Here is a 26,614-nt window from a genome sequence, read left to right as displayed (position 1 = left end):
CAATCAGCGACTCGCCCTGCGGGTGGAAGTGGAGCCGGTGTCCGGTAAGGGCCTGCGCTGCAGCCCGCGGATTCCCCGGTTTCTTCGCTCCCACCGACCCGGGCTGCAATTCTATTGAAAAAAAATAGGATAGTCTTTTTTCTTGGGAAGCCCTTGAGGTGCCCGCGAGAGGAAGAAAAGGAGGAAACCACTTTTGCCCCGTGTGAGGCTCGAACTCACGACCTTCAGATTATGAGACTGACGCGCTACCTACTGCGCTAACGAGGCTCCTCGAGATTTGATGCTCCGAGCAGCTCTCTTCTGCCTACAAGCCCTCCAGCGCCCTGCCTGGGAAAGGGTCTTTTCATTGTGTCATTGCTATTTCTCGCGGTACTTTTCCTTCAAATTCCATCTTTTCCCTTCAAATTCCTTCTTTTCCTTCAAATTCCTTCTTTTTCCCTTCCCTGAATTTTCCCTTCAAATTCCTTCTGTTTCCCATGCTTTTCTACAGGACAGACCTGACATTTTCTGCAAATGGCTCCTCATTTTCGTGCTGTTCTGCAGGAGATATCTTGGGGGTTTGTTGAGTTTTCTTTTTCTTTTTTTTTTTTTTTTGCAAATGGGTCGATTTTTCCCATGTTGTTCTGTAAAACAGCTGCATTCCTGAAAAAGTCCTTTGAGGTTCCTGAACCTCCTCATCCAGCTCCACCGGCCAGGAAAGGACTGTAAGGGCCCCATGGAGAACACGCTTGCAAGGAAATCATCTCCACATAATAACAAAATTAAAGCAAACCTCCTTTGCCTCTCTGCTCTGAACAGTCGCTGTTCGACTGGGACTCCTGCAGGGAAATGAGCTCCGTGCATTCGCTGAAGAGCTCTGCAGAAGAGGGTCCCCTGCGATGCTGGCAGAAGCGCTGCCCTTAATCCTAATTGGCAGGACTCACCCCCAGTGAGGGACTTGAGGGAGCAGTCACCATGACAATCAAGTGACAAACAACTAAATTGGAAGAAGACAAGAAAAAAAAAAAAGGCATTTAATTGGTGCAGAAAGCCTCCAAACCTTGCCTGCAGGAATGACTGTTTGCCTGCAGAGCAAGTGACTGGCAGATGGAGGAGGAGCAGACCTTTGGGTATCAGTCACACCAGAGAAGAGATGTTTGGATTGCATTGGACAGCACAAGGATTTTGCCAAGGGTCTAGTGGGCAGCACTAGACAGAGGGATAATACCCTGATTTCCAAGGATCTGGCTGGTCATGCATGCGGAACAATCCTTTGATGAGTGCAGGCTGCAAAGCTGGTGGTATGAACAGCATTGCTACAACCCCAGGATGAGTAAACGCCTGGCTTCTTACAGCCTGAACCACTGCATTCCTCCTTCCAACACTGCCCACCTGCAGAATGAGGATGTCATTTTTAATAGTGTGTGCTAATCCTTTGGGGTTTCAGTGACGGACAAGTTTAGTGCCCACAATTCTGATTAAATTAAGAAAAGCTGCTCCAAGCATCTAAACCAAGGAACATGGACCGTGAGTCACCTAAACCAAACATCAAATGTTTGGAAATACATCTGCAGCTGTTTTCCACCTGTATCGAACTGCATGATTTTTCCCAAGTTACGTTGCACTCAGCTGGTGCTCAAAGTTTCTGACACAGCTCCAGAAAGCCTTGTCATGTCTGTTTGTTTAGGAACTGATAGATTCATGGGGAGGACAGGAAAAGTACTGATGACAAGGATTTTCATGTGAACGAAACAAAAGATGTCCGTGGTGACATTGCCTCGAGCGGAAACTCAACAGTCTACAGCACACACATGCTTTTCCCTCTTTTACATTTTCTATTTTTGTCTGGACTTTCTTCTTTCTCCTTTTCCTCTTAGTGCTCCTGCTGTGCCTAATCACCCTACAGCATTCTCTCCCTTACCTTCACCTACCCAACCCCTATAACTTTATCCCAGAGCCTTGGCTCCAAGGATTCTGGGCCACTGCATCCTGCTCCATCCCTCAGCAATCAGACTTTCCCCTGGCCCACTGACCCCCTTTCCAGTCCAACCCAGCAGAAGGCAGGACAGCCCATCATAAATCCATGCCAATTCCCACAGAGCTCCATCACACTATGCCCATTCCCTCCAGATGAACAGGAAGAAGGGGAAAAGCCTGTCCGGCTGAAAGGCAGTGCTCGCCTTCATGATGCACTGATGTCACCTGGCAGAGAGTGATGCAACAAGCCCTGTGGGCTCTCAGTGCTCAGAGTGACCACATTTCCCCTTCCCATGGAGCAGAGTGGGAAAATTCCAGCCTTTCATCACATTAAAGAGGAGAAACAATCCTTGTCACCCCTCCAACTTTCAGGACTCGGACAGAAAATGTTTCCGATGCTGTTTTGGTGGAGAACCACACAAGAGTTAGAAGCAGAGAGTTTGGAGGCTGGGCACAGCAAAGGTCCTTGGCGCCCAGAGGGCGGAGAGCTGATGCAGAATGGAGTGCTTATAACTGAATATAACCTACAACTTCAATGATTACCACCCTGTCATCAGACTACAAAATTGGCACTTTCTCCTCTATGTTACTGTATCCATTATCTGAATCTATCGGCTTTACTTGCGATGATAGGGAAAACAGTAGAAGTGCATTATCATTATCTCCCATCCTCTGTGGCGCTACCAAGTGTCTGAGCACCTTTCTGTGTAAGCAACACCAGAATAATAGCCCAGAGCTTTCCAGTCCTGCTGTTTCAGGCAGGGAGCCTACAGCCATTACCACAGGGCTCTTGAAAAAGGATGCACAGAAAGGGGAGATTTTATTGTTTTATTTCCCTTCAGCAATTAAAGAGCTGATGTGGCTCTCACTATAGTCAATTAGTTTTCACGTTCGCTCTAAAGGGCTTTGGACTGGTCCCAAAGTTAGTGTCCTCATTTTCTGTAATCCTGGAAGTGTTTACGCTTTCCCAGCCTCTGAGCAGGGATGAGCCAGCTGATGGCATATCCAGCCAATTATACCCTGAACAGCTAGGAGAGAATTATTTATTTTCCATTTGGCAAGAAGGACCGAAAAGTATGGCAAGGCAGGCCGAGACAGATGAACAAACCTTCTTTGCAAGCCCTGTTTGCCACACAAAGTATTTGCAGCATGTTTTTTTGGCATAAGCCTGCAGTGCGATTTCTGCTTTGTAATAAGCATTGTTGAAGGCAGGACTCTTTGAAGAGTGAATATTTCAATAGAAACACCAAAGGATTTTGCTTTCGTCCTCTCATCCTGATTTTAGTATTTCCCACCTTCTTCCTTTCTGTCTGGACATTGATCTCACAGATTTTGTAGGATAAACTGATCAGTGGACAGACTGGGCTTTTTAGGGAAAATCCAGAGCACTGCAGAAAATGCTGCGGATGACTCAAGAAAGGGGTTGCATCCTTATGCTTCAGAGCTGAGCTTTGTTTTGCAGAATCAAACCCTATAACCCAAAATGAGTTATCCTTCATTATCCTCCTTCATTATCAGCTTCCAAGGTCTTCAAGGCGAACAACGCCAAGCTCTAACAAATGTTTCCAGCCCCCCTTGTCTGCTTTCGCACATCAGCTTGGTGTCCACTCTTTATGAAAGAGGGTGATCTTTCTTCCACATACTGTCTTGCAATGAGATAGTAGTCAATCTAATGATCAGCTATGGTCATGAGTGCTTGGGGTCACTGAAGACATCATAGCACTTCTACAGGAAGCAGTTATTCTCTCAGCTTTGGCCATGGTCCAGCCCAAAGAATTTAATTGTGCCCAACACCTCTGGCAGCTCAGTTTGCGGAAGCATTATCCTGTCCAGGACAGATCATGGGACAGGCAGTCAGGTGTTTGAGATGCTGTTACTGGGTCAGCTGCTGAGCAATGGTTGTGCAATCACAGGGAACTCACTGAACCTCTATGTGCCTCAGTTTCTCCCCCTGTAAATGAGGAAGGTGTTTACTGCAGCCACAGGTTACGTAGTACTTGGTTACTATTTGAGTATGTGTGGAATTGCTTAAATCCTAGGAGTATTAAAAATCAGTGGCAGACTTTGTTGCATACTGTATTATTCCACTATTTCCCTGCTATGCCTGCCACACTCACACTGTCATTACTGCTCGCCAAGAGATTATGGATCTTTTTGAGTAATACATAAACATCAGTTATTGCTGTTTACACCAACTGATCTACTGTGTTTCCTTGTGGAACCAGTGGCTCCCATTTAAAACTTGATCCTGAAGCCAATAAGTGCTTACTGGAACAGCAGGAGCAGCAGTAACTGATGTCAGGGTAACGGTACACGGCAATGATGTCTTAGGCAATACTTCTTGCAGAGGGAGTGCAGTGAGTTTTTAGCCAAACATTCTGAGAAAATTATGGTTTTGTGATGATTTTGCATTTGTCTGCATGGTAGCTTGGATTTATCATCCGCAAAAGCATCTGTCTAATAATCATGAAATTGTTCTGTTCTGAAAGTCTTGTGAAATAGGTGGCCAGATAAAGGAGACTGCATTAGCGTTCCCACTAAGAGACAGGCTTATCTGGTTTTAGACCTCAGAGAAAACCCACACAGAGGAAATGTTCTGCGAGTGGTTTCTTTAGTTTCACTTTTCTCAATTAACACTTCTATATTCCCACAAAAGATAGGTATTTTCTCATTCTCATCGCTTCTTGCTAGAGTTCTGCTAACTCAGAAGGTGACTTCCACAGAGAAAAATGAAGTTTGGAAATTTGTTTGCTGGGTAGTCAACATCTTAAGACAAATTTAAGATTAAAACTTATTGGAAGAGTTATTTTAAGTCATTGCCAACGATTCACTACAATCCGATTCTGTCTGAAAATCTCCAATAGTAGCCAGGTAATGGTTGTACCCTGCATTAAAACAATCAAGGCCCATATTGACCTTTAGCTGAGCTAGATCAATAAGAACAATTCATGAGAAAATAACTGAGGGAAGGTATTTTAATTCAGGTTTAAATTCCAGTTACTCTCATCACAATGTCCTTCATTTTGTTTTATGGGGGCTTTCGCTCCATGTTTCTCGTGAATTTAATACTGCTGACAGCTGCTGAGCTAATAGCCCTAGACACGAAAGTGATGTCTTCCAGCAAGGGAGTAGCACTGCAGAGGAACAGCTTTGTCTATTCACCGTAAAAGGCCTTTTCAGTACTGTTTTACCAGAGAAATGAGAGGATGGTTTATACACTCGTTTTGTTGTGAAGCAGCTAATATGGACACTTGATTCTCTCTGGGGCTAGGGGTAAATGGGAGTTTTTTTCCCCATGGAAATGCTGTAAATATCAGCTGAGGTTCAGAATCACTGCTCATAGTGGCTTTTTAACAAAAAACTCGCCAATCTTCTGGAAGATGTAACAGTTGGGAAAGCCTGGCTTGCCTTTTTTTATTCCCCCATACTTCAGACTTAAGATTTAGTATATCTTGCTTTATTGTGTGCAGACATGAGGATCCGAGCTGGGATCCAAACCCAGCTTGTGCTTTAACCTGCTTTGTAAGTCTGGGCAAATCACATCTCTTTTGCTCCGCGAAAAACTAGGGCTGACAGTTTCTTGTTAAATAAATATATCCAACGGTGACTATTCTACTGCTTTCCTAGGCAATTTGTTCTGGTGCTCGACTATTCTTACCCTTAACCCAACATCTAATTTCTGTCACCTTTTCCAAGATGTAAGCTCATTATTTCTTGTCCTAGACTCACTGCATGCAAAGAAGAGCTAATTCCCTTCTGCTCTGCAGCAACCTTCTGCATATTTGAAGACAATTTAATGTTTCCTTTCAGTTAACTCTTCTCTTCTTTAGGCTAAATACTTTGTAAAGTGTTGTAAAACTAGAATAAAAATGCTATGCAGGCTAGATTTTTAAAGGGCTCTGTTCCAGTGTAATCACCAAGTCTGAAGCAAAAGCATTTTCAAACACAGCATTTTCTCACTAGGGATGGAGAATCGCGCCTAGGCAGGGCTGGTTCCAAAGGCTATGTCCATGCTGTCATTCCAACTGTGCCTAACACCTTTCTCAAATCCAGACTCTCCAACTGTCTGTGCTGTCGACATGCAGATATAGGCGAAGGCTGAGATGAGGAGGGAAAGGTCAAGCGACTCTCAGTGTGGATCTAAGTTTTCCTTCTCACAGTCTCTGCAGATTATTCATGAGCGGAACATGTGATAGCCCAGCCTGTCAGCGGATACTCTGATTGTGGCTCTTCCTAAGCACCATATGGATGCTTTCAGCCTGAGCTGCAGCCCTGCTAACAGTTGGAAGTGTGGATGCAAACCACACGACACACAGTGCTTGCTGTTGTCAGCCCTGCCATGGGGACTGACCTGTACACCTCAAAAACAACGCTACATGGGCTTGGGGCTTGTCCTCTTGCCCGCAGCCACACAGCCTGTGGCAATCCCTGAGATACAACAATTCTGGCAGTGTGGCAGGATTTCCTCAGCCCAGAAAATGTTTTTTTTTAAAAGGCAGTCATTTAAATAAGAGAGAATTCTGTTGAAACAGAAATACGGGATTGGTAATTTAAGTTTCAGATGTATCAGTCTTCTGATGTTCACGCACTGTGTTTCACCTGCTATCCCTGGACGGTGATGTGATGGACAGAGCACTCACAGAGCTTAGGGCTGTTTTTCTTTCTTTGGTTAGTCACACCTTTAATCGTCTCATCTTATAATTACACAGCCACCGGAACTGTATGACCCTGAATCACAAAATTAGGTAACAACCCTCGTTCCAGCACGCGAGCGCAGCATCACTCGAACTTCAATGCTTCATCTCACCTCAAAAAATGCAAAACCCCCCCAATAATTTCTAAATTGGTTAGAAACTACTCCTCCTCCCTCTGTTTTCCTTCTGATAAGTGTTCTTATCGGATGTCCCTTCAGCTGCAGAAGCTGGATTGTGTAGCCCTATTACTGTATTATCATTCCTATATTTCAAAACATGGTGCCTGGAACATATGTGAGAGGAGGAGAAAGAAAGGCAGCTGAAAGTCTACAGCCAACAGCTTGTGTCAAAAAGCTGCTGAAGAAGGAAACAGTTGGGCATTTTTAATCGTGACGTGGTATCCACAGGATGAACAAGAGCAAACTTGGCTTGTAACTGAAATTGCTGGCGACCAAATCGATTCCTGACAAGCCGCTTGCGGAGTGGTGATCTTCAAAGTGAATTGAAGCTCTTGCCTCTAAAATGTTGATCCCCAAATGTAAACTTTGCCACAGTCTCCTCGTACACTCGGCTGAGTGTTGGAGGGAAACTTGAGGGCAAATCACTAAACTTACACCGTCGCATGGAGGCAAAGTTGCTTAAGAGCATGCGTTGTTGAGGGGGGACATGGCAGGTCCCTCTGAGGTGGCCATGGCTGTGTCGCTGAGGGGGACACTGGCAGAGGATTGAGGTGGCCATGGCTGTAGATGGGCACTGAGGGGGACACTGGCTGGGCACTGGGGGGCATGGCTGTGTCCAAGCACTGCGGCCATGTCTGTGTCTGGGCAGAGGGGGAGACTATCGAGGCACTGGGGGTATGGCTGTGTCCAAGCACCAGGGCCATAGCTGCGGATGGCTGCTGGGTCCATGGGTGTGGACAGGCAGAGGGGGACACTGTGAGGGCACCGGGGGCCATGGCTGTGTCCAAGGACCGTGTCTGTGGCTGTGTCTGGGCACTGGGGCTATGGCTGTGGGTGGGTAGTGGGGCTATGGCTGTATCTGGACAGAGGGGGACACTGATCGGGACACTAGCGGCCATGTCTGTGTCCAAGCACTGGGGCCATGGCTGTGTCTGGACAGAGGAGACACTATCGGGGCACCAGGGCCATGGCTGAGGGCACACTGTCCGAGCACTGGGTCGGTGTCCAGGCACTGAGGGGATGCTGTCCAGGCACTGGGGGCCATGGCTGTATCTGGGCACAGGGAGATACTGTCAGGACACTGGGGGCCATGGCTGTTGTCTGGGCACTGGGGCCATACTGGTGTACAAGGACTAGGGCCATGTCTGTGTCCAAGCACTGGGGCCCTGGCTGTGTCTGGGCAGAGGGGGACACTGGTCAGGACACTGGGTGCCATGTCTGTGTCTGGGCACTGGGGACCATGTCTGTGTCTGGGCAGAGGAGGACACTGGTTAGGACACTGGGTGCCATGTCTGTGCCTGGGCAGAGGGGGACACTTTCAAGGCACTGGGGCCCTGGCTGTGTCTGGGCAGCGGGGCCATGGCTGCGGGGCCACGGCCCGAGCCCTGGTTCCGTGCCCGGGCACTGACGGGCCGCTCCCCGTGCGCAGGTCCCTCCCGTGCCCGGTGCCCCCGCGCAGGCGCCGCCCCGCGGTGACGCGCTCGGTGACGGGGCGGCGCTCGCAGTTGTGCCGCTGCCGCCGCGCAGAGCAGCCGCCGGGCCCGAGGCCGAGCCGCCGCCATGCCCTCGGAGAAGAGCTTCAAGCAGCGCCGCACCTTCGGTGAGCTGTGGGGCAGCGGCACCGCCGGGCCTCGGGGCTGAGGGGGGGTACGGGGGAGGCCGGGGGGGGAGCGGAGGAGGGGATGGCAGAGCTCGCTGGGAGCCGCGGGGGTCTCGGGCAGCTGCCGCTGCTCCCCGCTCCTGAGACCCTGCCTGCAGCCCATCGCCTCCCGCACTCCGTCCTGGGGCCGGGTCTGGAATCCGCACCGTAAGATATGGAGCTGTTGGAACGGGCCCAGAGGAGGCCACGAAGATGATTCGGGGGCTGGAGCACCTCTGCTGTGAGGACAGGCTGAGAGGGATGGGGTTGTTCAGCCTGGAGAAGAGAAGGCTCCAGGGAGACCTTAGAGCGACTTTCCAGTACCTGAAGGGGCTACAGGAAAGCTGGGGAGGGGCTGTTTACAAAGGCTTGTGGGGATAGGACGAGGGGCAGATTTAAACTGGACATAAGGAGGAATTTCTTCACTTTGAGGGTGGTGAGGCCCTGGCACAGGTTGCCCAGGGAAGTTGTGGCTGCCCCATCCCTGGAGGGGTTCAAGGCCAGGTTGGATGGGCCTTGGGCAGCCTGATCCAGTGGGACAGTCCTTGCCTATCACAGGGGAGTTGGAACTAGGTGATCTTTCAGGTCCCTTCCATCCCAAACCATTCTATGATTCTGTTCTATGATTGGTGTGGTTGGTGGGTGGCAACGTTGCGCCAGGGGTGAGCTCTGTGGTGCCTTTGGAGAGGGACTGGGGGTGGGGAGATTGCCTTTCCACATCATCCATTATCGACTGCAAGATTCCCAGGAGCCTGGAAACATCACTTTGCGTTGTGTGCCAGGAGCTGGGCCCGCCTTTCCCACCGTGTCTGCTCAGTGTCCGGCTTCATCTATGCTATTGACAGAATTAACTCCACTTGCAGTTTGGTACTTGGCACAGTGTGAGGAATTCTCTACCCGGAGAAATGTATGCCTGCTGTCTCTGCTCAGTTATTGAAGACTATCAAGGCATTGAAAAAAGCTGTGTAATGATGGCTAGGGAAACGAGATTGGTCTCTTTCTAGAAGGAACAGCCTCAACAGAGCGATGCCAACACTTCTTTCCATGCTTAGGATAGGACCAAAGCAATCAAAGAGCTCAGTATGTGTTCAAGTGTGTCAGTGAGGCAGGCTGAAATGCTCCGAGGATAATAAGAACTGGCAGCGTAACCTATTTCTGCATAAACTATGAAATCCCATATGTAAAATGGAATTGAGGGAAATAATCAATCCAGATTTTCTTTCTCGTCTCCCTTTGGGTTAAAGTCAAGCTGCTTAAGAGAGCTTTCTGTTGTGCCCACCCTTGCTATAGCTGTTCTGTTAAATGTAAGCTGTTTTCCACGTTGAGTTGGAGAGAATTTTGGTCTAACAAAGTCTGTATTTAAGCTGCTCCTTTCCTTGGAGTCTTCCAAAACTGTTGTTGACCCCATTGCCTGTCAGCAGCCTCTGTTGCAGGTATTAAGTTCAGCTAGGATGGCAGCCAAGCAGTTGCCACTGCAACTAATGTCGTCAGAGCACGGTGTTTATCTGTGTCTGACTGAAGCCTGATTTTGAACACGCTGTAGACAATAATCTCAACGATTTGTTTGGTTTATGTTCCTTTGCTGGACAACATTGCTGTGAACAAACTTGTTTCAGATGGAAAGTTAGTTAAACCTCTCTGTGCTTGCTGGGTTGACAGTTGGTCTCATTCACTCCCGGTATCTCTTTGTGTTTCTGTTTAATCTTAAAAAGCATTTTAATGAGCTGGTATCTCTGCCCTTGAAGTGTTAATGCTGGTCTGTAAGAGCATGGCTTGGGCTGTGAGATGTGAAGCAGGATGGCTTTCAGGTTCTCAGTCTTGCAGTCAGGTGAAGGCTTTGCATACTCGTTGCCTTAGTTCTGCTTGATTCACCTCCAGCTTAAAACCATGATTCACATGAGTTGCATTTCCTGACTGGGCTCTTAAAAAGGCTCGTGGATGTATTTGATGCACACAAATTTAATATGGGCTAATGGTAAGGTGAGTGACAGGACAGGTAGTGAGTCCTGTGCATTAGCATACCAGCAGTGAGCTGGACTGATGGGAGCTGGGCTGAGCTCTTCTTCTTCTTCCGCGAGTAGCACTTCTCCCTATATAGGTGTCTGTTAAAGCTGTGATGCAACACTAAATCTCTCTGAGAGGTGTTTATAAGATGGCCTGGAAAGCTTCGGCCCACTGAAAAGAACTGGAGAGGTTAAAATTGAGTTCACTGAATCTGAAAGTAGGCAGGGTGTAAGCAGATGCAACTGCCTCTAAAAGCAACTGTGTCTGTTTACTTTGGCTTGGGCATGTTCTTTAGCCTGGTTTATAATATCTGTGCTATTAATATTTATGTCTGAGGAGAGGTGAACTTTATCCTGAAAACTGGCACAGAGAGCAGTGAAATGTCTAGGTATGCGAGAACCTACCAACAGCTTCTGCAACAATGGGTGCGGCATAATCAAAACAGAAAACTGTAATTTGGTAATGCTAGAACGCGTGGCGTAAGCTGATGCTGCCAGGCTTCGTCTCGTCTTAGGTCTCACATAATTGTTGACAATTTCCTTTTCTGGGATCTCGTAGAAATAACACAGGATATTTTGCCATTAACATGGGTGGTGTAATTCAGTGGCATAAATTTATGAGATTAAATGTCTGCTTAGTGGGCAGAAAATGAGGTGTGTGGGGAGAAAGCTGTTTCCTTTAACACTTTCTAGGAGTCCCAGGCAGCATGCATGCCATACTCGTCACCTTGGGTTAAAGAGCAAAGTGTCATCTGTCAAAGGAGAGGTTTTACTTGTGACAGTTCTGTCCTATTTGAAAACTGCTTCGCTTGAATTTGCTTTTGTGTCTTTTACTAACATGCAGTCTTCAGTGGTGGTATAATACAGTGATAACAGCATTCAGTGTTGATGTTTGAACAGTATTTTTTTTTTAATTTCTTGCAGAGCAAAGAGTGGAAGATGTACGACTGATTCGAGATCAGCATCCAACTAAAATACCAGTAAGTCTGATTCTTTTCACTTCAGTTTGCACTCTCATTTTCCTTTTAGTAGATAGAAACCTCTGCAAGAGCTGTTCTGCTGAGACCAATTTAAACTTTGGCTGCTCAGGGTTGTTAAGCCTGGATTTCAGAAGGATTCTCAAACTAGTAACTGGCAGCCTGTGGCAGAGTGAGGTGCTAGCTGGGCACTGAAGGAAATGGGGCTTCCTGTGTATTGAAGTTTCATGTTGTGACTTCAAAGAAAACCACACCCTGGCTGAGCTCCAAAGTTCTCCTGAGTGTTCACCTCCTCTCATCTCGGTGTTTTTCTTTCCAAAAAAAGAATCCACAGAGGCTAACAAAGAAGAATACACACTAATGTAGGGACAGATGTGACTTTCATCAGCAATCTATGCCAAGAAAAGACAGAAATGCTTGTCTTCTGGGAAACAGAAAGTTTCCAGAGATGCTGCTTGGCTGTCAGACCCCTCCACCTCACCTCAAAGAGGGGCTCAGCACTTACCTTATATCTTTTTTTTTTGCTGGTCGGTTCCAAATGCTGCTTGAATTTTTAATTTCTTTTATTTATGGCATCCTCAAGGTTATAAATGCAAAGCAAAGCATCCTATGAAGCAAAAGGCAGGGATCATGATATATTGTGATCGTTTCTTCCCAACTGATGGGCTTTTTGTGTGAGGACTGTCAACACAGCAAGCAATAAATGCAACTGTCTTTATGGCTATTTGCTGGAACAGGGAAAGTCTCAGGAGATTTGGGGAGCCAAAAGAGGGAACTTAATCGAATACCTTTGGTTCTCAGTGGTGAGAGCTGATGATCCACTTGAGTGAAAATTATTCTATGAACAAACTGCTTGCAAACTGTCTGCAGTTCAAGTTCATGAACAGACATAGTTGCCTCTGTGTAAATTAGAAACCGAAAGTTTTTAAGCTTTCCTTCAACTTTAAACTACTTCATCTCCAAGCTGCTGCTTCTGTTTTACTGTGCTGTTGACCGTGGGAGCAAGTAATATTTTATAGCAGAGATTTTCTGACTTTTCTGGAATGTGCAGTTTTCCCAAAAGGCCCTTTCCTAGCAAATCTGTTACCTGACAGAAGATTGCTTTTTCACTTACCTTTTACAGATCACTTAGCAGTAGTGCCCAAGCTCTGTGCTCATAGATTGAAAGCCATCAACTTATAGCAAAAATGTCCATTTCATGTCACTCATGGACATATTACTAGCAAAAATTCAGATATACCGAAGCAACTTGCTGAAAGTGCAATGGTGTGAACTCCCAGCTGTGGCAGAGGCCTGCTGGGATCCCTGGGAGTTTGCTGTGCTTGTCTCTCCTTGTCCTAGCCTGAGTCACTGCTTCATTATTATCATTAACAGCTCTGAATGAGATAAGATGGCAATGTCACGCTAGATGGTAAATCCCTCCCATGCTGTCAACATCTTTAATTCTGCTGTTGGAAATATTATCTATTGCTTGTGGTCTGCATCTTTAAAAACAGTGTGTTCTTTTCCAGAATGAGCCAGCATTTATTTAAACTGGTGTAAGGAAGTCTTCCTCTGATACCATTAAATTGGCTCAATATCTCTTCACCTGTGCAACTTTTGAATATCAACACAGCCAGACCCCGTGAGCATGGAAGTGATCCAAGTGAATGGTGTTGCGTAGCTACCGTTGATTTAAAAACAACAAAACCCACGTGGCTGTGGAAACGGGAGCACACGAATTCTGAGATCATTTCTTAAAAGCAGGAACTAAATACAGTTGCTGGGCAGGGTGCTACTTAAATTGGCAAATCTGCCATTTCCTTGTGAATTAAGCAGTTAATACATAACAATCTTTCAGAATTACTGGTTCCTAAGCATGCTGTCTTGAGATTAAAGATGAGGAAAATCTCTCCTTTGAGGCTTTATAGCCTTCAAAAGTAGCTTTCTCTCATGCGTTAGAGTAACCATGGAAGGTGAACGGAATAGCATGGTAATCTGGAGGTGTAGCTCGTGGAAGGAGATGGCCTGAAACTGGAGAAATTCCCACGAAAACTGCTCAAGTTTGCAGACTTGTGTAGCATCCAAAGTCCCAGGTCAGCCACTGTAATGTGTTAGAGAGAAGCGTGCTTTGTCTTTTCTTGGGTTTCCTTGTTGCTGGGTACTTCAGTGCTAGATGAAGTGATTCCAGTAAAGGAACTGTTCTACCACTGTCCTGGAGCTGTGGATGTGTGCTATTAAATCCCTGTTTGTTGCTCCTTTGTGGAGTGACTCTTGCAAATAGAACAAAAGGGACATGTGAAGACAATTATAATTATTCCTTTTCAGATTCAAGATACAAATGAAGAGAAATGGAGTTTAGCATAAAAGCTTGTACTTTGCTGTGTGTAAAATGGAGGGGGAAGATGTGGGCACCAGACGCCCTTTCTGCATTTTACATCTGTTCCTTTCTTTTTGTTTCTAGGTGATCATTGAAAGGTACAAGGGGGAGAAGCAGCTTCCAGTTTTGGATAAGACCAAGTTTCTGGTGCCAGATCATGTCAACATGAGTGAGCTGATCAAAATTATCAGGTAGTATGCCATGAATTCAGTGTAAGCTCCATCAGCCTAAGGCTATGATTCTTAGTTAATTCCTTACCTAGAATATGCTTTTGGGCACTCCTGAAGTGGAAAATTCCTCTACTGAGCGCTTGGTGTCATTGCTAGGACAAATTCATGAAAAGGTGCTCTTCCTTTGGCTTTGCTGGAAAAAAAAAAACCTCTGGAAAGGGCTGAGCTGTTAGTCTGGTTTCAAGAGAAACAACTGGTTCCCAGAGATAGGGGAGGGAGCCTGGGGCTGTGAATCCCTGTCTAATATGGGTGCTTCTGGCCCAGGGCTCCAACACTTCCTGTTTGGCTATTTTAGGATGCCTTCTTGGTGTTCTGCCTGGGAGTCCCTCTCTGGAGTGCCTGCCTCTTCCCACCCACTGGAGGGGGAGTTTGGGCTCACAGCTGAGAGCTCTGAGCTGTTGGTTAGGGTTGATGTTGGCATCCTTTGATGGGGAAGTGAGGTTTCCCTCAATGACAGTGCTGAGGCCTGAAAAACACATGCTCAGACCAGTGTCTTTTTGTCCCAGCTGTTTGCTCAGACTGTGGCTTGAGTGCTGAGCTTTGCTTATGAGAAAAGCCAAAGAGGAAACAGCCAGGGAGTGGAAGTCGTGTGGTCTAAGACTGTGGTCAGAAATTCTGCTAGAAGTGCATTTCTCCTGGCTTAGAGGGGATATTTGATTAGGAAGAGTCCTTGGATGGTAAACTTGGAAGTTAGCAGCAAACAAGAGTTTGTTTTATGTTGTTCACGGTGTAGCAGGGACCTGGTTCTTGGAGGCCACAAGTTGTAAAAACCGGGAGTTGTCACACGTGTCCAAACAATTCCCTGCCTTGGATGCTTCTACAAAAGTTGTCTGTCGCAAGCAAACCCCAGGTCCTACACAAGTATGAAAGTGAGATAGGGTTTTGGAAGCAGGAACCAGATTGCTCAAGTCTTTTAGAGTTTCTCATAAACTTTAAAGGCCCTGGGCAAAAAAGTTAACAGTAAGCTGAAGGATTTTCCCCACCTTTTTTCTTTGGCTTCATTGTTAATAGGTGACTTGGTACCAGCTGGACTTGGTCCTCCGCCAGCTCCTCTGTGCGTAGCAAAGCCTGTCCTTCCCAGCCCTTGGAGAGCTGCTGCCTTCTCCCATCCAGCTGTCTGGAGGGATTAGAGCTTGGTTGTGGAAGGGTCCCTTTCCAGGGCTGTAGCTGGGAGCTGAATAAATTCTCATTTCCAGCTGCTACTGCTGCCCTTCAGCAGCCAGTGGAAGTGGTGGGAAGTGCTTCTGATGTGTTGTTCTTTCTTTGGTTACACCTCCACACATCCGAGCTCCTCTTGCTTGCTTGGTTTATGAAGTAGTAAGAGAGCTCCTCTCTGCAAACCTGCTTTCCAGCAGGCCATTTAGCAGCAATACCTGTCTCCTCCCAACCAGAATGAATGATTCAAGGGAAGCCCCTAAGTTAGGTATTTCCTGTGCTGTGAAGTCTTTTGCTCTCTGCCCTTCCCATGGTGCTTCTCCTGGGAGGAAGGAGAAGAGGGGGAATGGTGCTCCAAAGGTTAAATGCAGGCTATTACAGAGCTGGTGACAAAGTGAATTTAAAAGGTCCAGGGCCTTCTTGTGGAAGCTCTGCCCATCCTCCCTCCACGTCTCCACACGTGCCTCCCAAGGTCATTTCCAGTGAGTTGCCTTTGAGTCAGAGGTCCCACAGGCCTCGCATGTTTGCAGGTTGTACAGGGATCATCCTGGCAAGGGTTACCTTTTCCCTTTAGTTTAAAGGCCTTCGGGAGCGTAGCTTTTGCAGTGAGGTAAGGGCTTCTGTCAGTGGAGACATCTGATTGGACTTAATAGGTGAATTTGGTACAGCTTTGGGTTGGGAAGCAAATGCCTTCTCCAGTGGCGGGGCTGCTTTGGGTGGGGATGTCTCACTACTGTCAGTGGTGCAGGACTTCGTTCCATCTATCCTAAAGCCTTTGTTAACGTGTGTGGACACGCAGAGTCGTCACTGTCAAACTCCTTCCTCCCTCTGCTCCCCCAACTTCCCCCCAATAGGCGACGTCTGCAGCTGAACTCCAACCAGGCCTTCTTCCTCCTGGTGAACGGACACAGCATGGTGAGCGTTTCCACGCCCATATCCGAGGTGTACGAGAGCGAGAAGGATGAGGATGGGTTCCTGTACATGGTGTACGCCTCTCAGGAGACTTTTGGAGTGCAATCTTCTGTCTAAGACGCAAGCGGCTGCTAGCCTAGGATTTTGGTTTACCCTTGGCCATCACCCCCACTCTTCCCCACACACCCCAGGGAAAGAAACGGATGTCACCTGTGCTCTCGGTCCCTTAGCATAGTCTTGCTTTAGCAGGTGTCTCATCTTACCTTGCCTTGTTTGTGACTATTAACAGTACAGACGAGCACCTCCAGCTTTGAAACCTGCTGTAATATCCCACACAGGCACATTTTCATTTCTGAACTTTATGAATGGAACCCAATTGTGCATGTGATGATTGCAAATAAAGGGACACTCGATTGACTTTTAACAAGCGAACAGGCACCCAGGAGGAGCTAATGTGTTTCGTGTGACAGTTTTCTGGAAAATCTCCCTAGGATTCCTTAAAGCCTCTTTTTTTCTTTTTTTTTTTTTGTAATGGGAAGGCTTCTTGTGAGAGCAAATACGTTTTCATGTTCCAAAGCAGAGCTTTGTCTTCTGCAGCTCGACGAGACTCGTGTCAGCACTGCAGTGAGTTAAGGCGAGTGCTTGGGGTGAGCTGGGGGAATACAACTCTTTTTGTCTCTGGTTTTTGTGGCACTGCAAACTTAGGAATAGTGCCAGTTTCTGAAATACTCGTACCAAACACCACAGCTTTATTGTAGTTTTAGGAAGTGTTTAACTGTAAAATAAACACCTGGACAGGTACCATCGAAATAAACTCCCATCTGTTATGAATTTCCAGTGCGTGCGTGATCAGTGAAACACTGCTGTTCATATGAGCTCCCTTCCAAAAGATCATTCCCCCCTTGCCGTTCTCTTGCCTGGCAGGGCCTGCTGGGAGCAGGGAGTGGAGGGACCCGCTGGGGACACGCAGGGCTGTTGGGATGCAGCCGGCTGCGGAGCGGGCCGGTGCCGTCTGACACGAGCAGTGCCCGTAGCACTGGCGCGCTTGGGAGCACCAGTGTCCTCACTGTCTCCGGCCGCTCAGCAGGGCGGGTGCCTTCAAAGTCCTCCAATATGAGCAGGCGAACGGCTTTGTTTTCCAAACATTGTGCTTGGACACGCCACTGGAATTACTGACCCATACTGCCCAACCAGTCTGTCGCTTGTGCACGTTATCAGCGAGGGGGTCAGGGAGAATGGCTTTTAGAAGCAGCTCACGTCCAGGAGCTGCTGCCAAGAGTTGACGAACAAATGATTATTTTTTTTTTCCATCACTGAAGTCTTCTGCCACTTGCGTGGGGTTTGGAAGCAGGGAGGCAGCCTGTGCAGAGGAAGGGTATCTCGTAGGACCTGTTTTTCTCCTCTAGAGTTGTTGTCAAGTGAAGTGTAGCAGGATGAGATTACTCTTGTATAGTACGTGTCTGTGAACTAACGGCATCTGTTACTGGAAGCTAACTTACTGCAGCGGGGAAAAGAAGCAATACCACTGCGTCGTGGCACTCTAGCTCAATAAGGTGTACAGTTTGTACCTACCGACACCTCTTTGCATGCATCTCCTTCACAATGCTTACTTCAGACTTTTTTATCGTTCTTTGTGTTTTTACTCCAAGGTAAACTTTTACATGCGGCTTGTTCTGTGTTTAGTTTTGTTCGTGTAAGAAATTGTTTAACTCTAACTGACCACCATACTTGTAATTACGACGTGATTGACTGATATTCCTGTACAAATGTTGCTTTTTTAAAATTAATACAGTGCTGATATGGATGGATTACATCCCAACTTAATTACGGCTCGTGTGGTTATTTGTTGACTTTCTTAAGCTTTCTTAAATGAAATCTCTGTTGGGAAGGGCATGGAGGGGCCTCTTCCACCCACCTCAGGACACATAAGGGTGTGAACTGGATCCTGCTGAAAATGGGCACCTGCACTGCCTTCTCTGATACTCATCACCAGTAACTCAGAGCAGGAACTACCACCCTCTGGAAGGAGGAATTTCAGGTGCCGTTGCCCTCTTTAACAGTTCTGCTCTGTCGGTGGGTATGGACTGAAGTGCCCTGTACACACAGGTTTCCATATCCCTGTTTTGTTTCTGCTCCTGCTCCACCAACCTCTCCCTCAAGGCTTCAAAATCCTGATGCTCTCCTGAGCAGGAACTCAGCTCAGGAACAACTCAAAGCACCAGCCACAAAAGGTTAAAGGACACAGCAAGCTGGCGATGCCTTTTGCTTACCCTGATCTGTGGTTTCCTCCGCAGACAGCGCAGGCCCTGGGGGGAGGTGGCAGAGCAGAGCCCAGAGACTCAGCTGCTGCTTTCCTGTGGAACAGGGTGCAAAATTTCCCTTTACCTGTGAGATCAGGCGTGGGCTTGGGTGGGCAGCTGGAGTCAGGCCCTGGCTGCTCCCAGTAACCAACACAAGCACAAAGCCTTTTGGAGCAGTGAGAGGAGAGCAGTGCAAGCACTGCAATCGATCTGTGATTCAGGAGCAGATGTGAGTGGAGAGACAGCAAAAGTAATAACAGGAATTTAAACAAAGCCCCTGGTAGCTGCCAGGCAGGAGAAGCCTCCACACAGATAAAACCCCCTTTCAATTAAAAGAACACAAAGGTATTCTGTTTAACTCTTTATTTTCCATACATTAAATTTACTCAGATAAAAACATTCTAAAAATGTACAATTTTACTTTTAACAAAGTATAATAAAACATAAAAATCCCAATACCAGAATACTTGACATTTACAATTCAAAATCAAATTAGCTGAATATTAAATATTTACAAAACTATTTAAAATATTTATAAAGTTACATGCACAATTTGTAATACTAGAATTGACCGAAGTAAAAGAAATGGCTCAAACGGGAGCAGGAGTTTCCTTCATTCCTAGTGGAAAGTTATGTCCAAGAGAAGCTGTTAATCTGCACTTGAAAACACACAGGATTTGCTTTCTGCTTCAGTACCGACGTGTTTCTCGCTTCCGTAAGGGAAACTGAAGAGAGCAAACAGGTAGTTCCAAGGGTTTATGAGAAGAGACAGCGACGGGCAGGGTTACCGGGGCCTCGACCAGCGCAAGGGTTTTCCAGACTCTTGCAAATGCTCAGTTACATGGATTTCTGTCCAGATTTGCCCCCATCTGCCTCATTTAACAGGCGTTTTGGCCTCCCCTGAATCCACAGCCCCGAGTGTCCGTGCCCTTCCCTACCCAGCCAGCTGCCCCGTGGGCAGGGGGGGTCAGATGATGCCATTTGTGTTTCAAGGAGGAGCGTTGTGCTGCCAAATACCACAGGGCTGCGTTTAGGTTTGGAGTACCTGCACCCTGAAGCTTGAAAGAGCATGGAACAGAACTTTGGGCAATGAAAGTCTGTGTCAGACTGTTACTTTTGGGAGTCTGGCACTTAATTTGCCAGGATTTAATGACTGTGGTATAAAAAGCTTCACAAAAAGTGGAGCACGACACGTTATTTTAAGGGGAAGCATCACGGAACTGTGATCAATACCTCACTGCTAAAACGAGGCTTCCCTCCTCGCTCTCCTGCTGTTTAGCATCCAGCCTGGCGTATTCATTAGTGCTTAATTTGCAGACTGCCAGGGTGAGGAGGAGTTGCTGGAAATTCCATCCTATTTCGAGGATTTCCATCACCAACACTCCCAAATGGAAAACACTTCTGAAACTGCATGGCATGTCGCTCAGTCCCCCGAGGAAAGGCTGACTTCTCCGTGCCCCTGTAGGGAGATGACTTGGGATTCCCTTCTGTCTTACACTTAAAAGTCCTTCCCATTCCACAGTGAAATCCATTTTGAGAACTAATTCTCCTTTAGGACAAAGACAGGAATAATCTCCATCCTTCAATATATATAAAAATAGGTTTTAAGAACTGGTTCTTTCAGCCAGTGAAGCTGGAACTACTACGTTAAAACAAGCTGCCTTACTTTTCCAGGGAAAAGATGGGATTTGTGCCTTTTAAAAACCGATGAAGGATTATTTTACGGAACTCAAGTGCTCTGTTTGGACTTAGCAACCTCAGTTGTTCTTGGTACAAAGTGGACAGCAGACCTGAAGCCACAGCTCCCTGATTTCGGGAAGGCTCGGCAGTCGCTGCTGGCTCATCAAACATTTCCCTGTGACACTTGTGTTGCTTTAAGGTTCAAGACTTCTGAATTTAAATTACTCTAAAACCGGACTTCACCATTTAAAAACGTTACCGAAAAGTACACATAAGCCACTTTAAGAAACATCAGCCTTAACTTCACACAAAGGAAACGATCCCAAAGAAAGCTCTGAAGAAAGGAATGGAACGGTTTGCTGGACAGAAGTTCAGTTTTACAGTCCTTTTGTTATGGTTTCGACTCTGTGATGAGCATTAGACGAGACTGTGCCTGGCCTTGGGCATTAAAACAAAAAGGTACAGAAATTGCCTTTTTTTTTTTTGCTGTTGATTTTTGCTATTTTGAGAGGGTTTCTAACACCTGCACGTGTGTTGAAGTACAGTTTGTTTCAATACAATTCAGTTTTAAAATACTGTTTAAAAAAAGTGGAAAAAACCCCACGTTAAGGTTTGGCTTTCAGCACATGTTCCAGGCCACGGGAGAGACCCTCGAAGCTGTAAAGAGTAAACATCGTCACTGAAAACTACACGTTTCCTTAGCGCCGGACAGAGCGACCGATTGCGTTCCTACCATTGTCTCAAGCTCATTAAGGCAAAGTAAATTGCATTGTCAGTTTTCCTTACTGTAGTGTTGTAGGCCTGAAGGTTGTTCGTTAGGGACAGGAGACCGCCTCGCACGCAGGCAGAGCCACAGGAGCGGTTTGGAGCGTGAGCGATGCTGTGGGCACTGAGCTGGGCTGGGAACACACAGAGCTGAGTTTTGTTTTTTCTTTTTCATTGCATAGGATTAAAAAAAATACCTTTTCTTAAACTGAAATGTTACAGAAATTTAGATTTTGGTTTCCACAAAGCCAAATCCGCTATGAGCTGCAGCTCACTACCCAGACTGAGTCTGGTTTCTTGCCAACCCACGTCACCGTGCCTCTCCGGTGATGCTCATTTATCCTATTGGCCTTCCCAGCGAGGCTGACTACCGCCACTGAGAAAGTGGGACTCAAGGATGGCCCAAAAACATTTCTTTCCTATGAACAATGTCCAGGAAGGTCTCGACTGTTGTGCTACCGCATTACCCCTCATACTGACGTTTCACTGCTAAGGCCCGATCTCCTCGGGGCAGCTCTGCACCACTTCCAAACCTTCTCCAAGATGACTTCCCTCACTTCCAAGTGAAAGTCAGCCGCACCACTACAAATACATCCTGGTGTGGTTTAAATTGGTGGAAGAAATACCTCCAAGTGTAAACAAGGCTTCAGAATTTAAAGGTGTCTTCCAAATTACAGTATGCAAATATCTTTCTGTCAGACATCTTAAACAGAAAGCCTCACCCCTTTAATGCTGTCAGATTCCTCGGGTGAGCCATGAGGATTAGTATCTTCTTTTAACCAGACAGGACCAAACTGTTTCAAATTAGCAGTTCAAGATTTGTTTGGCTTCCTCTCAAGTCCTAATTTAGATTTGTCACCCACAAATTATGTACGCTAAGTAGTTAACACCAAAGCTAATCATCTACAATCTATTGCAATGAAGGAGGCTGACAAGAAATCCTTCAAAGTCTTGATAATAATGAAGTTTACTACCTTTTACATGTTTGACTTCTACCACTTCTGAATCCCGTAGCAAAAGCCTTGGGGTAGGAATCAAAGGGGTTTTTTTATATAAAGCAAAAGCTTACAAACTCTGCTGCCAGAGTTCTTGGGTTTTGTTTTTTTTTTTTTTGTTTTTTTTTTTTTTTTAGGATGGTTTAAAATTCATTTACAAAAGCAGAATAATAAGGTTTCTGTGAAAGAGACCTATATACAGTAACAGGACTTAAAGGTTGTTTTGTGTATTACAGGAAAATATCCTTGAAGCTTTTATGACTCTGGAGTCTCTGGGACTTGGACCCTTGGAAACTAAGTTTATTCCACTGCTGGGAATCCAGCACTATCTACTAACAAGTGAGACAACGAAGCACAAGTTGTTTCCAGAAGGAACCGAAACTGCCATGTGTTCTTTAGGAAGGGAAAGGAGAGACTTACTTAAGATTTTGTTGTGTAGATAAATCACGTAGCCTGCTGGTGCCAATTTTTAAAAGTTGGAACTTCTTTGCCTCTTGCACTGGTCTGAGTGACACTGTCTGCTAAAAGTGCAGAAAGCTTGAAGAGTTTTACATTCTTCTGTAGTGCAATCCTTAAAAATCCCAGAGATTAGTGCCTGATCACTTTTGAAAAAAAAGTAGACGTTTTACCTAGCCCAGGGGTGCCAAAGTCCTTCTGGCGAACAGCCACTCCTACCTTCAGCCTCCAGCTTCCTCCCCCGAATGTAGCTGCCCTGGAGTCACACGTTTCATCTTAGAAAGTCCACATATGGCAACATTCTCCAGCCAAAAAGTACATTGGATGTTGTACTTGCAACAGAAAACGCAGCTGGCCAGCTCCACCATCCACCGGGTACGCATCGGTCCTATGACACGTGGTCAGAAGTTCCAACAAGAAGATCCACGCTTGAATTTGGCAATCAAAAATGGGTTTGACACACCCCTAAGCTAGATTTTCTACCTAGTCTAATAAAGTAAAGCACCTTTGGATTAAAAAATACATTAAGCTTAACAGCAACTGGACGTCTCAGTTTTGAATGTCAATCTCCTTATATCTCCATGGCTTACAGTATTTTCTTGCCAGATGATAAAATATCAGTCTGTGGAGTCAAGACTTTCAGAGGGAGGAGCGTATTTCAGCCTAAACGTACCTAGGGAAGAGGAAACAGAAGAATTAAATATCATCAACCTTCTCATATCAGTTACATCTCAGAACTTCCTAAACCAACCTGCTTCTTATTATACATGTAAGGCAATATTATAGTGCAAGACCAACTTGGAGCACCATGGTGAAGCTGCAGAAGAAGCTGACGAGCACGTGCCTGCAGCTGGTGGAAATAAAAATTGAGGTGTAGTTTTACACAGTAAAAGTCACCAGCTTGGATGTAGTTTTAGGGCTGGCAAAAATTCTTTTGGGATGGTTTAAATGGAAATTCAATAACCAACTGAAATTCAGCTTAAAAAGACAGTCAATAATGTTTTTGAAGTTCTCCAAATGAGGAATGACCACGCAGCGTCAGGTCTTCCTCACTATCAGAATACTCGCCACAAAAACTGCACTGATGAGTTACATTTTAGCATTGCTGTAAATTGTTGCCTCAAAAACAGTCATTTGGTAATTTATAGTGTCCAAATACTTAAGATCTTGTCTACCCTGTACAGACACAGGCTACAGGCAAGACACAATGTAAAATATAAAACCTTAGTGATGTCTGCTTGAATCAAAAGTTCGTATTTCATTATTTCATTTTACAACACAAGCAAGTTACCTCAACACAACAGGTCAATCAAAATAAAAAAGAGAAATGGGACTAGAAAATGCTCTTGGTAAAGCAATATTTCTCTCTTAGCTGTTTCTCTCCCTTAGTTGTTCAGGATTCCAGCTCTCTCCTGGAGAAGCCTGTGCTGTAACTGCGTAAGCAACACAGCCTAGAAAACAGTTATAGCAGAAAACATGGACCTTCACAAGCATTTTAACGGTGATTCTTCATTTGTGTTACAATTTGGGGGAGGAAGGGAAAGGTGAACAGAGATGTTTGGTTTGTAAACTTCCAGGGGGACTGACTTGTATCCACACCCAAAGATGACCTGGATGAAGGTATAAGCAACTGCAACAATTCCTCTGCAATCTGCTCACAGAGGCTCCCTCCCTCCTTCCTTCCCACAACACGTGCTTCTCTCCCTCGCAGAAACCAGCACAAGCCCCACACAGCGCCCAGATCTGGCCCAGGGCCTTACTTGGGCCCTGTCCTCAAGGTCTGCACAAAAGTCAGTTTCAGCTTTTCCCAACATAGCTCAGACCATCAGCTTTTAAGAACAACATTTTTTAAATGCAAGTCAGAAACAAAAAGATTCAGCCCTGCCATCACAATTCCTCTTGCCCGTGGGGTACGCAGCCATTCCCCCTGGCTGAGGGCAACGCTCTGCACGTGAGTCACGTCCCGCACCGGTCCCTCCACCAGCTTTTACCTTGTCGATTGAAATCCATCGGAGGCTGTTTGCAGTCCTGAGCTCTGTGACCACTGGCCCCACAGTTGTAACAGGAGAGATTCCCATTTTTTTTGTGATTTGAACCATTGCTGTTTCCCATCATTCCCTGTGCCTGATACACCCCTGCTGTCCCTGCCATAAAGTTCTGCATTGGCGGTACCGCGAACGTTGACTGCCCGGTCATTACAGAGTCCGGTGCTATTCCGCTGTTGTAAGCAGTGTGGACCACAGGGAAAGTCGTGCTGCTGTTGTACTGCTGTGTGTTGATGTAGCCGTTACTACACAAAGGGTTGAAGGGCAGAAATGGGAAAGTAAACATTGAAGGTCCTGAAAACGGGTGCTGAAAATAGTTAGCGTAGCTGACGGTCATCCCGCTTGAACCACAGTTCCCACTACACCCACAGGAGCTGCACACCATGCACCCGGGCGGCTGCGGCTGCTGCTGGTGGTGATGGTGATGATGGTTCTGGTTTGGTACCGGGATGCTCCCTGCGGAACCGCTGCTGCTGCTGCTGCTGCTGCTACTGCTGCTGCTGCTGCTGCTGTAGAAGTTGTTCTCGGCGACAGATGAGAGCGTGGGGCTGGAGCTGGGTGCGGGGCAGCTGGGCAAATTCGCCATGGTTGCAAATGATGTGGCGGGGTGGCTGCCGGAGGAGGCGGCGTTACTGTTGGCACAGAAGCTGCCTTGCATTGGCGCCACTGGCACGCTGCTCATAGCAGAAAAGGCAACTTTGGTGTTGGCTGTGTACAGAGCAGTCCGGGGATTTATTATTGCAGGGGACACTGTTATTTGCATATTACTGGAGCAAGAAGTCTGTCCGGCAATGGCAGAATCGGTAGGAAGAGATGAAGACACCAGGAGTTTGATGGGTGGACGAGCCACGTGGAAGACTGTGCTGGATGTTACAGTGGCAGCAGTACTCGTTTCTACCGTTAATCCTGGCTGTTGAGCTGTTTTGATCACTCTGTCCAGAGTCGAAGCGTGTACGACTTTGGTTCGAGGACCAAAGTTCATACTAGATGTGGGTGAGCTGTTCTCAGCAGCCCTGGACAGCACTTGCAAGGGCTGGTGGGGAGAAGACGCAGACATCACATCCACCACTGCATTTCCAAAGCTCTTTTCCATTTTTATGCTGCCCCTAGGTCCAGGAGAAACTTTATTTCTTTCTTCTAAAGATAAAAGTGAATGCATAGACGATGAAAGTAGCTTCATGTCTGCATTGCCACGCTCTGATTTATGTACTGAATTTAGCATCCGGATGGGAGTGATATGAGTAGAGGCCGCTGACATAATTTGCATTGGCAGAGTGTGGTGGCCGGATGGATTGGAACCTGCATCGTTCTGCACTGGTAGGACCTGAGCCGTGGGTCTGGCAGAGCCTGAAGTGAAATGATTCAGTAACATCACTGGCTTCTCCTTTTCTGAACCATCCAAGTGAATCTCTAAAGGCAGGGAAGAAACATCCATAAATACAACCACTTCACCAGAAAAACCTGGCCTAGACAGGCACATTCTTTGCTCATTTCTACTCACGTCTCTCATTCTCCTCGGCGCTATCTGAGCTCTCTTCCCTTGTCTGGATCCCCATGGGGCTGGAAGAAGAGCTGGAGTACTCAGAAGAGCTGCCCTCCCTGGGCAGCGGGTGGGTGGGCTGATCCACATCCACTCGCAGCTCTGCGGATAAAGGGTGTGTGAGCAACCGGGGAATGCGAACAACAGGGGTAACTTGACAGGACCTAATTACAACTGTTTCACAACACCATCTAACACACAGCAATGCTCAAGATTTACAGAGACATACACTGGCTAAGAAGCAGGACCCTGGAAGCATAACGGTCACTGACCAGTGCAGTTACCCATTCACACAGAAACCATGAAGAGGCAACCACTTTTTATTGCACTCCATATACACAGGAATCGGACTTTTTGATTGCTCCCTATTAAGCCGATGGCATTTTGGAAGATAAAGCTTATGACAGGTTGGTGCAAAAGCAGTATAAGAATGACCTTGCTCTTGTCCAAGGACATATTCAGTCCCGAGAGCACAGCAGTGTCCTCTGCTCGTCCTTCTTACCTGCCGCATGGTTGCCACGAATACTCTGGATAGGCCCTACGTGCGTAGTGGGGGGAACCCTGGCCACACCGCTGCTGGTAACCGAAGAAGGTGTTGTGGGGTTTAGGCACCGTTTCTCTGACTTCTCTCTATAGGGTGATGGAGAAACATACAAAGAAACAAAAATTGGCTAAAATACAAGATAAATCAGTTTCTGAATGGAACTGAAGCAGACAAAGTCCCTAAAT

At 46.5% G+C, this 26,614-nt stretch overlaps 2 protein-coding genes and 1 non-coding gene across 4 annotated transcripts in view; 1 reads left to right on the top strand and 2 right to left on the bottom strand.

Annotated features, from left to right (window-relative positions):
- Nucleotides 1–194: 194 nt before the first annotated feature.
- On the bottom strand, nucleotides 195–267 carry TRNAM-CAU (transfer RNA methionine (anticodon CAU)). The gene has a single exon. It is a non-coding gene; the product is annotated as a tRNA-Met (tRNA).
- An 8,016-nt stretch (nucleotides 268–8,283) lies between these two features.
- On the top strand, nucleotides 8,284–17,928 carry MAP1LC3B (microtubule associated protein 1 light chain 3 beta). 2 transcript variants are annotated; one of them, XM_054078985.1, is made up of 4 exons: nucleotides 8,284–8,429; nucleotides 11,396–11,451; nucleotides 13,892–13,998; nucleotides 16,047–17,928. In XM_054078985.1, the coding sequence occupies exons 1-4, from the start codon at nucleotides 8,390–8,392 to the stop codon at nucleotides 16,219–16,221; spliced, it is 378 nt and encodes a 125-aa protein (XP_053934960.1). In that variant the 5' UTR covers nucleotides 8,284–8,389; the 3' UTR covers nucleotides 16,222–17,928. The 2 variants fall into 2 exon arrangements, with proteins under 2 accessions (XP_053934960.1, XP_053934961.1); XM_054078986.1 differs by lacking the exon at nucleotides 8,284–8,429 and adding an exon at nucleotides 10,070–10,091.
- Nucleotides 17,929–18,758: 830 nt separating this feature from the next.
- Nucleotides 18,759–26,614, bottom strand: part of ZCCHC14 (zinc finger CCHC-type containing 14) — a 54,274-nt gene continuing 46,418 nt past the window's right edge. The window contains exons 10-13 of the mRNA XM_054078943.1: nucleotides 26,388–26,515; nucleotides 25,847–25,987; nucleotides 24,292–25,755; nucleotides 18,759–22,973 (exon numbers count right to left, since the gene is read on the bottom strand). Of these exons, the coding sequence (XP_053934918.1) occupies nucleotides 22,918–22,973; nucleotides 24,292–25,755; nucleotides 25,847–25,987; nucleotides 26,388–26,515 (1,789 nt within the window). The 3' untranslated portion in view covers nucleotides 18,759–22,917. The remainder of the gene's footprint in view (nucleotides 22,974–24,291; nucleotides 25,756–25,846; nucleotides 25,988–26,387; nucleotides 26,516–26,614) is intronic.

The sequence above is a fragment of the Cuculus canorus genome, chromosome 13, assembly GCF_017976375.1.
Source record: "Cuculus canorus isolate bCucCan1 chromosome 13, bCucCan1.pri, whole genome shotgun sequence".
Classification (NCBI taxonomy): domain Eukaryota; kingdom Metazoa; phylum Chordata; class Aves; order Cuculiformes; family Cuculidae; genus Cuculus; species Cuculus canorus.
Note: the sequence above shows the minus strand (reverse complement) of the source record. Positions and strands in the feature narration are given on the sequence as shown.

Coding starts and splice junctions, on each gene's coding strand:
- MAP1LC3B (XM_054078985.1), top strand. CDS start 8,390: ATGCCCTCGGAGAAGAGCTTCAAGCAGCGCCGCACCTTCG. Junction 8,430..11,395: donor CAAGCAGCGCCGCACCTTCG/GTGAGCTGTGGG, acceptor AATTTCTTGCAG/AGCAAAGAGTGGAAGATGTA. Junction 11,452..13,891: donor AGCATCCAACTAAAATACCA/GTAAGTCTGATT, acceptor TTTTGTTTCTAG/GTGATCATTGAAAGGTACAA.